Source organism: Manis javanica, chromosome 2 (assembly GCF_040802235.1).
Source record: "Manis javanica isolate MJ-LG chromosome 2, MJ_LKY, whole genome shotgun sequence".
Taxonomy (NCBI): domain Eukaryota; kingdom Metazoa; phylum Chordata; class Mammalia; order Pholidota; family Manidae; genus Manis; species Manis javanica.
In genome coordinates, this window is record NC_133157.1 from 223,919,691 (window position 1) to 223,932,513 (window position 12,823).

Sequence of the window (12,823 nt, forward strand, 5' to 3'; positions counted from 1 at the left end):
CCTCCCTGGGGCCGTGCTCCCAGTGCGGCCCTGCTGCTTGTGCTGGGCAAGGACGCATGTGCTGCAGTTGTGGCACAGTGCCTGGGAAGACTTTACCTGTGCACTTAGGTCCCCTGTGTGCCATTGTTCCTGGGGTCACAGTAGGCCGGGGCGATGAGCACAGGTTTCCTGTGCCAGTCTGTGGGGACCAGCCCTGGGGGCAGACCATTTGGTACTGTAAGTCCAGGGAGACAAAATTCTGGGTCAAAATACCTCTAAAACCAAAATCAGTCAAAGGGAGAAATAAAGTTTAAAATCCCTTTATTGCTTCCAAACTGCAGTCTGGGACCTTCTCTCTTTCCTGCTCCAGCAGAAGCAAAACTGTCCCTCCTCCTCCCCTCTCAGGTACAGAGAAGCCCTCTGTTGCCCAGGCAACTACCCGATGACACGGAGATGAACTTCCGTCCACCCCTGAGGAACGCAAATGCACTAAAGCCGTACTTCTCTTCCCCCTTGAGCACCTGTTGATATACAGGTGTACTAAATAAAGCCAGGTGAGATATCCTGGAAATATTACAATTTTACCCACAGGTACCTACAATTTACCACAGAGATAGTGGCCCAGCTGGCCTGTGCACTGGTCTGGCAGGTGGACAGGTGATGGGGTGGAGGACACCGAGTGTGAAATGTAACATGCAGCACTTCATGCTCCAGGACAAGGTCACACACCAGAGCCACTGAACTTGTGCTCTGTGTCATTAAAGTGTAGTGACTGAGAAACTGCACGTAGGTGCGAAATTGTGAGTTGCTCTGATTTATCTTGAGGGCGTGGTGACTTTAAAAAAAAAATTGTTGTTGAGTGTGTGTGTTTTGAAAGTGGGCTTAAATTGCGACATGCTGTTTCTAAGGCGTTAAAGCAATCATCCTGACTGAGCATCAACACGCTGGCTTCTGCTCCTACTCAGAAGAGAAACGTGTTTTCTCTGAGCTCTGTGATTACCTTGCTCTCTAAAGGGCAGAATTTCTAAAAGCTCGGTTTTTTTAATGGAGTGACTATGGGTCAGCCTGGTCTTTGCCTTCCATGCTCACTATTCATTTCCTTAAAGCCATCTGGGTGCTTATGTGGCAAGGTGCCCTTGGCACGGGGATGGAGCAGGTGGGCCACAGGGTGGCCCAGGCCTGCTTGCCCCTCACTAGAGTGCAGGGTGGGCAGTGGTAGAGTCCCTGGTGTTGGGTGCCCCCATCTGATGGGGCCTGAAGGGAAAGCAGAGGGGCCGGCCGCCTCAGGATCCCGCACCCAGGGTCTTGTACCCTGGGCTCCGAGCTCTCCGATGGAGAGGCTGTAGCAAGGTCCAATCTGGCCTGCAAATGCCTGGGCTACATTGAGCAGCGGCCACAGGCCCTGCGATGAGCCCTGTGGCATGGCTTCCTGCCCTGGGGAGCAGCCTGGAGCGCAGTGTGCCTGGGCCAGGCTACTCCTGCCCATTTCATTGCTGGGATACTAGTCTATTTAGAAACGCTTCAACAAGACTGGCTTGTTACAGTGTAGCAGTATGTTCATCCCCTGTTCCCTGGGGCCCTCTTCCAGACTTCCCTTGATTCAGTCTCTTAATACTCAGAATACCTCAGCATGCACACACAGATGTAGTGGGGTCTGATGCATGTCATGTTTGGCTCCTGAAGTGTCTTTGACTATGTCTTGTGACACAAATGGCCCAAAGGCTGGGTTGTTAAAAGATGCAAGTCACGTTAGGCCTTCGCTCACCTGTCCACGTGGAAAGGGGCAGGGCCACATCTTGTCAGGGCAAGGCTGGCAGTCGGATGGCCCAGGTGACTCGCTGTGTGGCCGCAGTACCTGCAGCGAGTCTCCTGCTAGGTCGTTGTGCCGAGAGCGCAGTAGGCCCTTGGGCCCTCAGAGACCCGATGTGGATGACAGGCCCTTCTGCCCAGTTCTGGAGGCTGCAGTGTCCCAGGTCAAGGTGCCGGCGGACCCACCAGCTTTCCATTGTTGAGGGCCTGCTTCCTGATTCTTTGCCATTTTCTCTTGGTGTCCTTGCCTGGCCGAAGGACCCGGAGAGTTCTGGGGCCATTCATGACCTCGTGAACTCCCAGAGTTCACTTTATCTTTTAGAACAGTTTGCAGTTCACAGCAAAATTGAGCCTCAAGTACAGAGTTCCTGTGTACCCCAGCCTCACACTGCCTCCCCCGTCCTCACATTGCTTCCCCCGTCAGCCACGTCCCCGTCAGGTGGTGTATGTGTCACAGTCCTGGACCTGCGTGGCCACATCGTCATCACCCAGAGTCCACAGTTCAGCTTTGGGCTTGCTCCTCATGGTGCACATTCTACGGAATGTGTGTGACACATGTCCATCCTTACAGTGTCACCCAGAGTGATTTCACTGCCCTCAAGTCCCTCTGTGCTCCCCCTGGCCACCCTCCCCTCCTGACTCCAACAGCTACTGACTGTCACTGTCCCCGCAGTGTGGCCGTTCCGGGGCCAGATAGTGGGAATCACACAGCGTGTCGCCTTTCAGGTCAGCTTCTTTCCCTCAGTGGTGGGCAGTGAGGTTCTTCCGTGCCATTTCTTTTTAACACTGAGTAACATTCCTTGTCTACATTATTTATCCACCCACCTACTGAAGGACATGAGAGTTGTTTCAGGCTGGCAATTAAGAATAAAGCTGCTGTAATGATCCATGGGCAGCTTTTGTGTGGACATAAGTTCAGCTCTTGGCTCAGGCAAGAAAGGAGCGCGATGGCTGGGTTGTGTGGAGAGAGTGCATTTGGTTTGTAAGAAACCACCAAGCCCTCGGTGACGTCAGTGTTCTGGATTTTGGCCATTCTAACAGTTGTATGGTGGGAATCCCACTGTTGTTTTAATTTGCATTTCCCTGATGGTTTGTGATGGGTAGCATCTCTTCATCTGCTTATATGCCACCTGTGTATCTTTGGTGAGATACCTGTTCAGGTTTTCTGCCCGTTTTTTAATCAAGTTGTTCATTTTCTTACTGTTGAGTTTGCTGTGTATTTTGGATACCCGTCCCTCATCAGATGTGTCTTTTGCAATATTTTCTCCCTGTCTCTGGCTTGTCTTCTCATTCTCTTGACATAACATAGATTTTATGTTGGAAATCAATGGGATTTCTTAAGTGCTTTTCAGGAAACAGATTGACAGAATACTTTATTCATTCTTTGTCAAGGATGCTTTGGACTTGCGTCGCATTTACATCTGTCTGTGCTTTTGGTCCAAAGGCTGGTTTTTACTACCTGCTGCTGTTTCTCTGGCTTCCCTGGCTTCTGTGTGGTCCACAGTTTGGTGTTCCTTGGCCACTTGGCAAGTGGGAGGAGAGAGAGTGCCAGTGGTAATGGAGACTTTGTAGAAAGCATTAGACAGGGGTCCCTGAGGGCCCCGACAACGCTTGACAACATTTCAGGAGGAATGTCAGTAATCGTAGTGTTTTCTGGCGGCAGGGATGCCTGTTGTTAAGTGGTGGGTGTACAGATCAAACAGCTGTTTCCACAGGCTGACCACCATAAAGCATATACTGCACACCTACAGTGCCCAGACACCACGGGTGCCTGTGTATGCCTGTGTGGGGGCTGTGAAAGGGGCAGGGCATATTGAAATCCCATTGCAGACATGTATTGGCGCCTCTGGGACTGTTTTCCAGGAAGCGTGGGTCACTGAATTCTGTAATTGCATTACTTTTGAATGTATGACTAGTAAGTAGAATCTCAAACTTTAATTGAAGCTTGGGTGCCTGTCAAAAATTACTCTGCAGTTAACTTTTGATGACATCAAGTTTACAGCCAGCTTTTCCACATAGCAAATTGTAGGAAGTCACGTGTTTTGGCATCAGTTGCCCTTAAATTAGAAGCAGGACAATAGAGGAAGTTGTTGATTGGAACACTTGTAGTTTCACTTGTCTGAGTGCATCTGCAGCTCACAACCCGATTGTTGTCGCTGGCACTTCACGCTCCCCGCCGCCAGAGCAGGCAGTGCACCGAGAGGATCTGTGCGAGGGAGCCTGTCTCAGCAGCTGCTCTGGTCTTTTGACTAGAAGATCCTGGAAGGAGTCACAACTTAAACTTCTCCATGCTTTTAACAACTCTGAGAGGAGGCTCTCAGGAATGCAGAGCTGCCCCACCTTTGGGAAGGAGCAGCCTCATCTTCCCTTGGTTGGGTCAGTGTGTGTTGTCATGTGTTAGCTTGGGCATTTTAAATTAGGTTCTCAGAAGAACACATTTTAGTGTTTCTGAATGTTACAGCTAAATGCTCTGGCAGTTGTATGAAGTAGCTTCCCTAATAAACATTTGCATGTTATATTATACAAAGAGGACTTCACGGCTGTCCCTTGAGGAGCGGTGAGCCTGGTTCACAACACCAGCAGGGGACTGACACGGCCAATGCCCAGGTGCTTGCCTGGCGGGAGAGCAGCCACGGGTCCCGCCCTGCCCGCTGCTTCTCCTCTTCTCCAGCTTCATGTCTCTGCCTGTGGAACCCACTGGAAAGGGGCCCTGCAGGGAGGACGAGTCTGGGAGGCCGTAAGGGGAAGGATCTCAGCCGCCCTCAAGAGTCTTTGTGCCCAGGAAGGGTGCCCCCTGGGCCCTGGTTCCGCGCCTCCAAGCAAGCGGTTCAGACCAAGAGGGCCCCCAAGTCAGTCTGAAGAGGTTGAATGATCGAGTGGCAAGCAGTGCACAAGAGCTTCGGGACATGACCCTCCATTGGTCCAAGTTAGGGACGTGACATATTTTTGTCACAGATTTGTTAATTTGGCTGTAGCCTTCTTTTCATCCATTATCACTCCGATGGTTAAAGAGCTAGATTTTCAGATTACTATAGAAAAACCATTGGCCTTAGTTGGATGGGAAGGGACATGTAGGGTCTCTGCATGCTGTTGGAAATGTTCTGTGTCTTGACATAATTTAGTCAAAACTTAATGAATGGTACATTTTCACTGCATGTAAATTAAACTTGAAGAAACAAACGCTAGCCTTCATTTAGGCAGACTAACCAGTTGGAAAATACAAGGGAAGAGAAAAATTCATGGACAGGAGCCACAAAAAGATAATTTGGAAGAAGCTTAACAGAAAATACGCAAAACCTGTAGGAGAGCTTTGAAGTTCTGAAAGGCACTGAGGTCTCTCCAATTGAGAGTCCTTCTAGGACGGGGTGGCATGGGGGCCCCCAGAGGGTGGTTCTCCCTAAACTAATTTATAAAATTGATGGAGTCACAGTAAACCACCAAAAAAATTTTTCCAGAGCTACTCAAGCTCTTAAAGTTCGTATGCTCATATAGTTCTTGTGAATAAACATGCAAGAATAATGAGGAAAATTCTTGGAAAAGAAGAGATGAGAGGGAACTGCCTCAGCAGAGAGGGAACATAGTAAATATTCTTCTAGCAGCATGTGTTGTACACAGGCAGGTGGGCGCCCCAGTAGATCGGAGTTGAAAAGTGGGAAACAGATGGAAACTTGACATATCATACAAGGGAAATCTCAAAGTGCTGAGGACGGGCTTACAAACAGATCGCACCGAGACAACTGATGACCCTGGGAAAGCCAGCAGTAGACCCTTGCCTCACGCGGTACCCAAGGATACAGATGGGAGACCGCATAAGTACCTACCAGGTTTTCACTGGGAACTAAGGGCCGGGCCGGATGTTCTACAGCCTGTGTGGGTGGCTTGGCCCGGGGTCTCCATGCAGCGTGCTCAGCACTCGGACTGCTCGGGATTTGCCCATACGTGTCCTGCGTGCAGTGGGCCCAGGAGCCTGTGTGTGGCTCTTCGGCAGAAACACTCGTGCTGGTCCTCTGGTCAGGAGTCGGTTTTGTTACTCAGTTCAGCCTTATTTTGGAAAGTGGCTTCAATTCTCAAAATCCTTTGCTTGCTCTTGGAAGTGTGCTGGCTTGTGTGAGCATTACCTCCCTGGCTTGAGAATGTGCTGCGGGTAAGTTGGTAGGGCTACAAGCACATGGTAGACTTTTGTAATTACTAACTGCTATTTAAAACCAGACTCACTAAGGATGCTGATGGTATTTGTTGTTTCTATCGATTCAGATGACATTGTAGTTGCCTTGTTCATGTAGCACTGCATTTGCCCAGCTTGAGGAGGGGATGCCAGCTGTTTTAATGCCCGGACTCCTGGAATGGTGGCAAAACCCCACGCCATACTTGTGCCATTCCATGAGGACTTCCATGAGGCCTGACCCTGTAGCTGGCTGCGGAGATCCCCTGGTGTGACTTGCCTATGCAGAGAGCCTGACTGAGTGGTCCGCTGGTCCTCACCCTATTCATTTGCTCATTCATTATTGCAGGAACCACCCTGGGCTCCTGCTTGGTGGCCAGGACAGCAGGAGGTGTGGGAACAGACGAAAGCCAGGTGCTGGGGGCAGCTTTCTGCCCCATGCAGGGTGTGGTACCCAAGGGTGGGAGGGACGTCAGTTCTGGGAGCCTGAGAGGAGTGCAGAGCCTCAGGGTGGCCTGCGCTGAAGCTGGGAGAGGCAAAGGGCAGAGCCGGGGGCTGCATGGCGTTTGCTTGGCCAGAGGGGTGGGTGCCCTCCCTGGGAGTGTTCCTTCCCTCTGCCACCCAGAAACAGATCAGGAGAGAACTAGACTGCAGCTGAATTGCCTGCTACTGGCAGCAGCACCCCAGACAGGGCTGGGCTCCCTGGGTCCCCTCCAGAAAGATCAGCCACGGCCAGGCTGGAATGGGGCTTGGGTACACATCGGAGGCCTCCTTTCGCTTCCTTGCCCTACGGCCACTTGGGATGTTTCAGCCATTTGCAGGGAACCATGGACACTGGAGAGCCGGCCGGAGGGGGAGCTTGCCTGCTGCCGCAACAGACCCGCCTGCCGACCCTACCGGCCCTGCAGCAGGTGTCCGTCCTCGGGGTGGAGGCGGCCCCTCTGCCATCAGGTCTGAACGCCCTTCCACTTTGCCCAGGAGAGAGGAGACTGCTTGCCGGACCCTGGCAGCCTCCTCACAGCCCTCGGCACGTGTGGCCACAGGCCCTGGGGCTGCGTCCGAACACGCTGGGAGGAGAGGTCGTGGTGGCTGCTCAGGTTTCACTCTGCCTTCTTGGAAAATAAACTGCTAAGCAATGTCGGTGCTGCAGAGCAGGCCAGCTGACGAGAGGGGGACTAGCTCGTGACTTCCTGGTCCACCTGACCCTAGAGACCTCCTCCTCGGGGTGCTGCTGTCTTGAGCTCACTGGCATTTTCCTGTTCTGCTTTGAACAAGGACTGATTTCCTGAAATAAAGGAGAGGGGAAGTTTGCGACATCTGGGTTTCAGTGTGTTTAAAGAAGGCTCTCTTCTTATTTAAGAACAACCTTAGCTTCACCCCTTTGGCACGGTTGGTTTTGCTCTGTGGTGGGGCTGCCTGGGCGCTCACTGCAGGTGTCAAACAGCATTGCTGGCCTCCACCCACCAGAGGCACCGGCACTCCCACCCCCAACCTGTGATGTCCCCAGATACTGCCCAGTGTCCCCAGAGGCAGCGTCGCCCTTGGCCTTAGAATAATTCAAGTGTACTTTCTACAGAGCTTTACTGCCTGATTGCCAGCTGTTGACGAGGCAACTCTCAGCAGAGACTGCGTCATTTCAAGTGTGAGTCCCAGGATGCTGTGGCAGTGGGACAGGGATGGTGGGACAGAGCTGAAGGGTCTGGTGTTACCATTCAGTCATTAGGATTTCTTAGGAAGCTAATTATTGTCACTCCTGCCAGGAACCCTGCTGATAAACTTAGGCTTTTAAAAACAGGTGTGATGCACTTCTTCCCATAAAACTGAGCCACCTCATGGACAGTGACTGCACTGGGGTGTGGGTGGGGACTTGATGTGGGTGAAGGTAGTAACCACATTGTTTTTACATGTGAAAGCTTCATAAGAGTATATATCAATGATACCTTAGTAAAAATTTAAAAAGAAAAATAACAATACATAACAACCTGTCTAAATACCATGTATAAGAATAAAGCTCATTTAAAATACAAAAAAATAAATAAAAAATATATTTTTTAAAAACTGAGCCATCTTACTTGGTGGGAAAAGGCATTTAAAGTTATTGACCCTATTTTGGTGTTATTCTGACAGGTTAACGGAAAGGAAGCTCATGACATTTTGTCCTGGGACAGGTATCAGTAGTGGGGTAGGGATGAAGGACTGCAGAATGCTGGCCCTGGTTTTATACTATTTTATTTATTTTGTGTATGTTAGAAGTAGTTTGATAAATCTTTTAAAAAGATTGTAGAAGGGCGGCAGTTTGGAAACACTGGTTTTGAGGTGTTAGTTATATGGTGGAGGACACTTGGTAAATTTGACAGAAATCTCAAGAGTCACAGTGTGGGATGGCAGTGAATTCAGGGGGCACGGAAGGAAGTCAGCGCTAAGTGGAGACTGACCCTCTGTTGTGGTTTCTTTTGGGGAAAAAGGGAGAAGTAGCTAATTCCTTAGGTCATCTTTGGTTGTTTTTATTTAGACCAGTTGTTGAAAACTTTTGCTAAGGTACCTGCATGCAGACCTGCCTTAGTGTGGACTTAACTGATGCGCTTCCGAGTGAACAGAAGCCCAGCATCTAGAGGCCCGAGTCTGGGGGGGCTGCACCCTTGACCTTGCCTTGCTGGGGGGCAGCCGGACCTCCTTTCCAAAGCCTTTCCTTTCTAAGGGGATACTTCCAGTGAAGATCCTAGGCAGTCCAAGGCTTTATTGGGGTGTGTTCATCAGGTCAAGAGTACCCCAAAGCTGGGGCAGGGTGCCATAGCCACCCGGGAATGCCGTGTGTGGGTGGGGAGTCCATAGGCCCAGATGTGGTAGTCAGAGTTTGACGCAAATGTACCTTTTTTCCAGAGGGCTAAACTTTCACTTGATTATCAAAAGCTTTAGAGCCTGAAAAGGTCAAGGACCACCTCTGTAGGCAGCCCCCAACATGAATCCCCTTCCTGACCCCCAGCCCCCCACTTCCCTCTGCCCTCTCCAGGCCTGGCCACCTCCACCTCCCCTGTGCGGGGCCCTGTACGTGCTCCCCAGAGCCGGCCTCTGAGCTCACTCTTGTCACTTGATGGCCCCCATCGTTATTCTCCCATCAGATTGAAATGCCACCTGGGAGACTCTATAGAAACAAGGACTTGTTTTTTTTCCACAGATGACCCAGAGAAAGCACCAGAGAACTGAAGTGGGCAGAGGCCGGGGGCTCCTTGGGGTTGCTGGGGTGGGGGGGCTGCGAGCCAGTCTCTGTCTGACTCTCCGGGGTGGTGTTTTCCTCTCTTGCAGGTCAGCCAGTCACTCGATGGGGAGCAACGGGGGACCTCCTTTTTGTGTCACCTTCCCACCTCTCTGTAGCAAGAAAAGTAACTTCAGCACCACTTCAGTGATAATGATGAAACTGGTATTAACTGAATGGCAATTATGGATTTTTAACTCTAATTCACAGTAAATCAGCCGTATGTATAAAATCCAACCAAAAATCCTTCTGTTTTGCGGCATGTCTCTTCTGATCGTGAGAAGTTGTGAGCTGTGTGTACAAGGAGGAATATAAGGAGTACCAGTCGGAGGAGCACAACTGAAGCAGAAAGAGAAGACGTCTAATTTATCCTTAAAGATAGCAGATAGTATTATTTATATAGATAGTGTGAAAATACATATATTTTTTTGGTGGTATGAAAATGGCTCCACAAAATGCCGACTCAGAATCTATGCAAGTTCAAGAGTTCCCTGGGGGCCTGCCGGCCCTGCAGAAGCCGGGGAGCACAGAGGCGGAGGCCCACGAGGAGGCCCTCAGCGAGGGCTCCGTAGACCGCATCCCCGTGCGCCTGTGGGTCATGCACGGGGCAGTGATGTTTGGCAGGGAGTTCTGTTACGCCATGGAAACGGCGCTGGTCACGCCGATCCTGTTACAGATCGGTAAGTGCTGCCCCGCCACTGCCCAGCCCCGAGGCTTGGCGTCGGTGGTGTGAACACTGGCGCAGGGCTTGTTATGTTGGCCAAGAAATGTGGAGGGCCTGGAGCGGCGGTGTCCTGGTCCAGCCTGCTCTGATGGTCTTTCCTCCTGCTGCCAGCTGGGGGTGGGGTGGTCCTCAGACTGAGATGGAACTGCAAGTTTGGGCAAGGTAGTGGTGAGGTGTTGGGGGGCACGCAGTCTGCATCGGTAAGTTCTAGCCTCTCCCCTGCAGGACCGAGCGCCACGCCCCAGGCCTCCTGGAACAGGCCACGGGCTATATCATCTGGGGGGGCCGTGTGCCTCCCTGAACCTCTCTTGGGCTCCTTCTTGCAAAGGCGAGATAATTGAGGTCCAGCCCTGGGTCAGTTTAGGCCAGTGCTTAGAACAGCACCTGGCTGTAGAGAACAGTGAGCCACACTTCCCTAAAAAAAGTCATTGTTGACTTAAATCTGAGTTTATTGTGGACTCATGGTGGCTGAATGACAGGTATTTCCAGAAATGCTGGAATTCAGTTACACTAGGGTTACGTTAGGAAGCCTGCTCTGTGAAAACACTGGAATCCCTCCCAGCCTACCACCAGGGGTGCCCAGGCCCTAAAAATGTGGTCAGTGTTTAATTTTCCCTGTTGTCTAAGGAAGTTACAAAAATCTGTAATTTCCCAATTTGTAAGAGATTGGGTTAGGGGCCAAGCTATTTAAAAGCCTCAGTTTCATTCTAGCATTCCATATGGGCAGAGTATTTTTTTTAAATCTACTTATTTTGGTTGTTTGAAGAATGTTTCTTTCTCCAAAGTTAGTGTTTCTTGTTTTTTAAGTTCTAATTAAGCTCCCTTGTTGTGGGTCAGTTAGTTAAGTGTATGGGTTTGGAAATTGTGTTTCCCTTTTTTGTGAACAGAGGCAGCAACCCCAGAGCCCTCAGAGAGCACAGAGGTTATCGCGCGTCCCAGCGGAAGCAGGTGTCTAGAAATACCGCTTATTTTAGTCACAGTAGTAACTGTACCCAGCCCTGCATCTGGTCACTTAATACACTAATATTCTCTCAATATCCAGGCTGCTGTAATTCAACATGCTTTTCCTTTTGTGACCCTGTGCTCAGTTTTATTGTCCCAGGAAGGCTCCACAAGGCTGCAAATGGGTTAAGAGCCAGGGTTACAAGGCGTCGGTGGCAGGTGGCATGCGTGTTCTTGCATCTCCTTGTTTATTTGCTCAGGTTCCTTGGATGCACGCCGCGTGCCAGAGCACTGGGGGTAGACAGGACACCACGTTTGTCCTTCCAGGCTGGCGTGGAGGCCTCAGCGCAGGTGGCTCTGGAGCGGCAGGTGGAGAGCTGGCAGAGGGCACCCTGGGGGAGAGGGGATCAGTGACTTTAAGAACCCAGAAGCCTGTTTTTGTGCCAGAGCCCAGGGAGGGGGAAGTCCAGTTGTTAATTTCACCAAACATTAATTATGTCCCTTCAGTGTATAAGGACTTGGGTTCAGCACTGCAGTTTAGGTATTACGAAAGCAGTTATAACTGAGGTAATGTGGTTAGAATTAGGAATTTGGTGCCTTTATTCAGTTTCTAGACCACTTCTCATGTTATGGGGACAAATGCAAAGTGGAGAACCTCTGGTTACTGAGAAATAAGTTGATACAGGAAGTGGAGATTTGGGAGCTTTTTCCCAAATTGTCTTTGTGGTAGGTTGTGTGTGTCATGGACTAAAACCCTATCACCTGCAACTCCTTGGATTTTACACTTTACAGGCTGTGAGTCTGAATTTCCATACAACTTAGTACATTTCCTTAACTTAGAGGGTATTGTTATAGGTGAAAGGAACAGACCTTAGTGAGAACAGCTCTTAGCTTTCGCGCGTCCGGACACGCACTCCTGATGTATTTCTTGGGGCTGGGCTTGGGTCACTCTCACTGGGCAATAGTGATCATGATTCTCTAATTTGAATCTGAGCCTTTAAAGTTGTCTGCCATATCATTATTGGCCTTTGTTGATAATCATTGAAGCTGGTAACAAAACAAATACACTCTTCCACAATCAGTGGACAGTTGGATTGCTGTGGAACCACCACAATCAGACCAGGATGTTTTCATCACCCCCTACCCCCTGGGGCCTCTCACATGAATCCACCCCTACCCCCGGCCACCACCAACTCCTCTGTCCTGGTTTTGCCCTTTTCAGGGTTCCGTATAAATGGAATCATGCAGCGTGTGGTCGGGAACCTCACGTGGCATACTGCTCATGTGACGACTCATCCCTCTGGTGCTTGGACCATACCTCGAGCCTTCTTAATGCTGACTGTTTGCCCACTGAATGCACATCTCCCTTTGTCTGTTCATCCACCTGATGGACTTCTGTGGTTTCCATTTGAAAAAGTTGCTCTGAATGCTCACCTACCAGTCCCTGTGGATACACATTTCATTTCTCACGAGTAGAGAGACGCAGGGGCAGGGCTGCATTTGCATGTACGTGCAGGTCGCTTGTGTGAGGACCATGCCCTCCAGCAGAGGTGGTCCCGCCCCCGCACAGCCCGGGCACGCGCTTGTCCCTGACGATGCTGTGGTGAGCACGTCTTTATGTGCTTAGTGGGCACCCACATCTTTCTTGGGTAAAGCGTGTCTTCAGAGTTTGCACTGATATTTGAATCAGGTTTTGTCTTACTACATTGTGAGATTTTTTTAAAATATGCTTTTGATCAAAGTCCTTATCAGACTTGTTTGCAGATGTCTCCGCTCCCTGTGGCTTTCCTTTATTTATCTTGGTATCTTAAGCAAATGATTCTAATTTACATGAAATATAGTATGTCAGGTTTTTTCTCTTACTGTTTTTTGTTTTAACTAAGAAATCTTTGCCTGGCCCCAAGTCATAATGATTTTTCTCTTGTGTTTTCTTCCATGTTTTATAGTTTTAGCT

At 50.1% G+C, this 12,823-nt stretch overlaps 1 protein-coding gene across 5 annotated transcripts in view; it reads left to right on the plus strand.

Moving 5' to 3' along the window:
* SLC45A4 (solute carrier family 45 member 4) overlaps positions 1 to 12,823 on the plus strand; it is a 79,558-nt gene that overhangs the window by 35,684 nt on the left and 31,051 nt on the right. For 4 of the 5 annotated variants that reach the window (XR_012128613.1, XM_073230253.1, XM_073230254.1 and 1 more), the window contains exon 2: positions 9,254 to 9,883. The exons of the other annotated variant lie outside the window; for it this stretch is intronic. Coding sequence is in view for 3 of the 4 variants with exons in the window: in XM_073230253.1 (XP_073086354.1) it covers positions 9,640 to 9,883 (244 nt within the window). In the remaining variant the exon portion in view is untranslated. The remainder of the gene's footprint in view (positions 1 to 9,253; positions 9,884 to 12,823) is intronic. 5 annotated transcript variants of the gene reach the window in all.